General features: G+C 36.8%; 1 protein-coding gene across 1 annotated transcript; it reads right to left on the bottom strand. All coding sequences in view use genetic code 11, as the record gives it.

The window, feature by feature from the left end:
* Positions 1 to 2357: 2357 nt before the first annotated feature.
* On the bottom strand, positions 2358 to 2774 carry EGR_11010 (hypothetical protein; the record flags this gene model as incomplete). The annotated part of the gene is made up of 2 exons (XM_024500259.1): positions 2358 to 2490; positions 2626 to 2774. 2 exons carry the CDS (start codon positions 2772 to 2774, stop codon positions 2358 to 2360), a joined length of 282 nt encoding a protein of 93 aa, XP_024345325.1.
* Between the last annotated feature and the right edge of the window lie 377 nt (positions 2775 to 3151).

The raw sequence follows: 3151 nt of genomic DNA, 5'->3' as shown, positions 1-3151 counted from the left end.
TCTACTAACCTTTGCTGTGGCTAAACACATTTTTGCAGATACTGAGTGAATGACTAAAATCTGATCAGTTGTGCGAGGAAAATACGAGTCATAAGTGTGCGATTTTTCCAAACACATTCCAATTTTTACCATTGGGAACCAACCAATTGCATTCTTCTGTCTTGAGTCCTGAAAAATTTATTCAAATGATAGGAATTCGTATAAAACGAATTATATATTATTACAAGACAAAAAAACAATAAATCGGAATAGTTCAGAGTTTATCTTAAGAAACCCTACTAATGGGAATAATCTGACAATCCCACAACCCCATTCATCATCCACCTCATGATTTAGTTTATCCAACGCTCGGATTTATGGTGGGAGTCGACTGCTGATGAGTTTTGATGCACGGCATTATGACATCTATATAACAAAGACGGATTCAATCATAAAAGGCTCACAAAATGCCAATTTTAAAGAAAAATAAACTAGACTGATTAGTATAATCGTCGTATCATACCAACTATGGCAACTTGCTATAATTTATGACTTGCATGCTTTTCTATTCCATACTATACAGGCAATCGATATATGGAACATTTTTCTGCGCTTTAGTTCCTTCTTATCTGGATGTGGGTAAATCCAAGGACACGAATTTCGGATTTTTCAATTAATTTATTGTGTCTACTGTCAAATATGGCTACTCTCTTGGACTACATTTCCATCTAGGGGTAGAACAGCCATCGTTATATGATTGCATTCTTTATTAATAAGCTAAAGTAGTGTGAAAGAACATAGCACTTACTAATGTGTAGATAGTGAGGAAGCTATTACCGTGACTTGATCGCCATACCGCCAATTTAAACCATAGTTTGCATATGCGGATTTAAACATTTGGTCGATAGCATGGACAGTCATTGCTACCAAGGCACTTTGCTTTCACCTTTAGTAAGACAAACACAAATGAATAGGCTTTGACTGTTCTCTTATGTTTGTTGAACTCCTTTTTCATCCTGACCAAAATGCTGCATTAAAGGAATCAGTGCTCCTCATGTCTAAGATTATCAACAAACAAACCGAGTTCATCCGATCTCAGGAGCTTGAACGGTGACAAACACCTTAATAGAAAGTGCGCTTGCGCATTATGCAATATGGCAAATAGTCAGGCGAAATATGTAAATGTTGCTTTGATTTAATGTCCAACCAACTCCAACCGATGTATTCATATCACGAAGTTGAAAAAAAAACAGCTTTTCTATAAGTCAGCACTCTTCTGTACGAAAGACATTTGCACTCTACAGACATGAGTATATTTTGTGAATTTACTAAATATAGGAATGTTAACTATAAATTCGTTATAGAATTCTGCCAAATTTGCTAGTCATTTCATTGTTTGGTGCATACCACCTTCATTTACTTTGGCTTATTCTTGACTTACTATCCACAGCATACAGGAGTTAATAAGTTTAAATTAAAAAAGGTGCTTACTTTCTTTTTCTTAATTTTATGGCTCAGCTTATCACCGCAGGTCTTACGGAAACTTCACACAAGCGCTATGGACTCTGGGCACAGGGGTGCTGTTCCTCCTAAGCCTTTCTTATTTTTATTCTAAACTGCGAATCCGTATCGAGTAGTTTTTGATCGAGACAACGTTCCGGTAAAAAAAATGAAGATGTTGTCATCATCGCTACATGACAGTTTCATGCGAGTGAGGAAGAATAATTTTGTAAACCATGCAAACGTATGCCATTCATATGGCCCAGCTGTAAAACTGCCAATTAATGAAAAAGCGCCATCAATAATTTTATTGTAAAACCCACTTGATAGTGTCCCTTTTTACTTCATCCTGACGCATTTATTTGGCAAAATCTGTTAAAATTTTATGTCAAATTGCTACTTATTTTGTGCATCCTATATTTTGCTCCCCTATATTCAAGTTTTTCTCGATGGTAGTGGACACACCACTCCTATTTTTCCCTTTCTTGGTATGGTGCACATACCCAATCCCAGTTCATTTGTTGGGTCTGAGGTTGCCTACATTGAACCTTTATTCAGAAAAGCGCGTTAGTGTGTGGGTTCCTAAGAAAAAAGGCAAGTGCACGCAAGCATACAAGAAAAAAGCATTGGAAAATTTGGCAATAAGTAGCCATGGAGTTTGCGCAATTTCCACCATCTCGATCTCATAACGATATCTGGATTAATTTTGCGAAGATCACAAGACCACAACTATGCATTCTACTGATCAGGTAAACTTGTGCCCTTACAATTAGCTCTATGTTGAGTGATGAATAAATGTTTGCTAAGTAGAGGACAGTATCGAATGCACTCTTAAAGCTAATTTGTACATTTTTTGATTTGTTTTTTCAGTAGCGCAATTACATATAATTTACTATCTGCTCGAGTTTAGCAACGCCTGGTCTATTCTCATCCGTTTGCGGCTTAGTGTTTATAAGCTCATTTTTTTCTCGAAAATTCAACAAACCACTTCTCTCCTTTGAGGCACAGTACCTGTTTAAGAGGTGCAATAAAATAAGCAGAGCAGAAACGCAATTATTTAGCAAAGACATGTTAAAACACAAAGTAGATACGGAAAAAAATGAATGAGAGTTTATGCCTATTTTTTTACAATTATAGACCACATACTTATTAAGTGCTGCGCGAACTCCATCGAGTACACTTGCCACTTGCCACAGTGCACTTGCCACTGAGCCGTCACTGAGGAAGGGATCGCACTTAAGAAGCAGAGTATCTGAACACCAATTAAACCAAATTTCTGCACGGAAAAATACCATCTCTGCTGCTTGTGGTTGAACATTAATTAATTGTAGAATGAAATTTTGCCAAATCACCATGCTCATCTTGTGACTGCGTTTGACAGCATTCACGCACCCATGCATCAATAAATGTGTGAACCACACTTTAAACGAAATGTTGCATTCAGTCCAAATTCTCACTTGTGTCACTTACACACTGACTGCCTAAATATCCGTGTGTATACTTATCAAGTTGTTTATAATTCCCTTAGTCACATGAGTATTACTGTTATGGCACCATCGGGATGGATAAATTCTTAGCTAATTGTTTGAATAGTATTTGATGAACACTTTAAATCACCCATTTGACTGAACATCCCATTACAACTTTTAAAGAATACCGGGCATGAGTAGAG

The sequence above is a fragment of the Echinococcus granulosus genome (genome assembly GCF_000524195.1).
Source record: "Echinococcus granulosus chromosome Unknown EG_S00329, whole genome shotgun sequence".
NCBI lineage: Eukaryota > Metazoa > Platyhelminthes > Cestoda > Cyclophyllidea > Taeniidae > Echinococcus > Echinococcus granulosus.
This window is presented reverse-complemented; position numbering and strand designations above follow the sequence as displayed.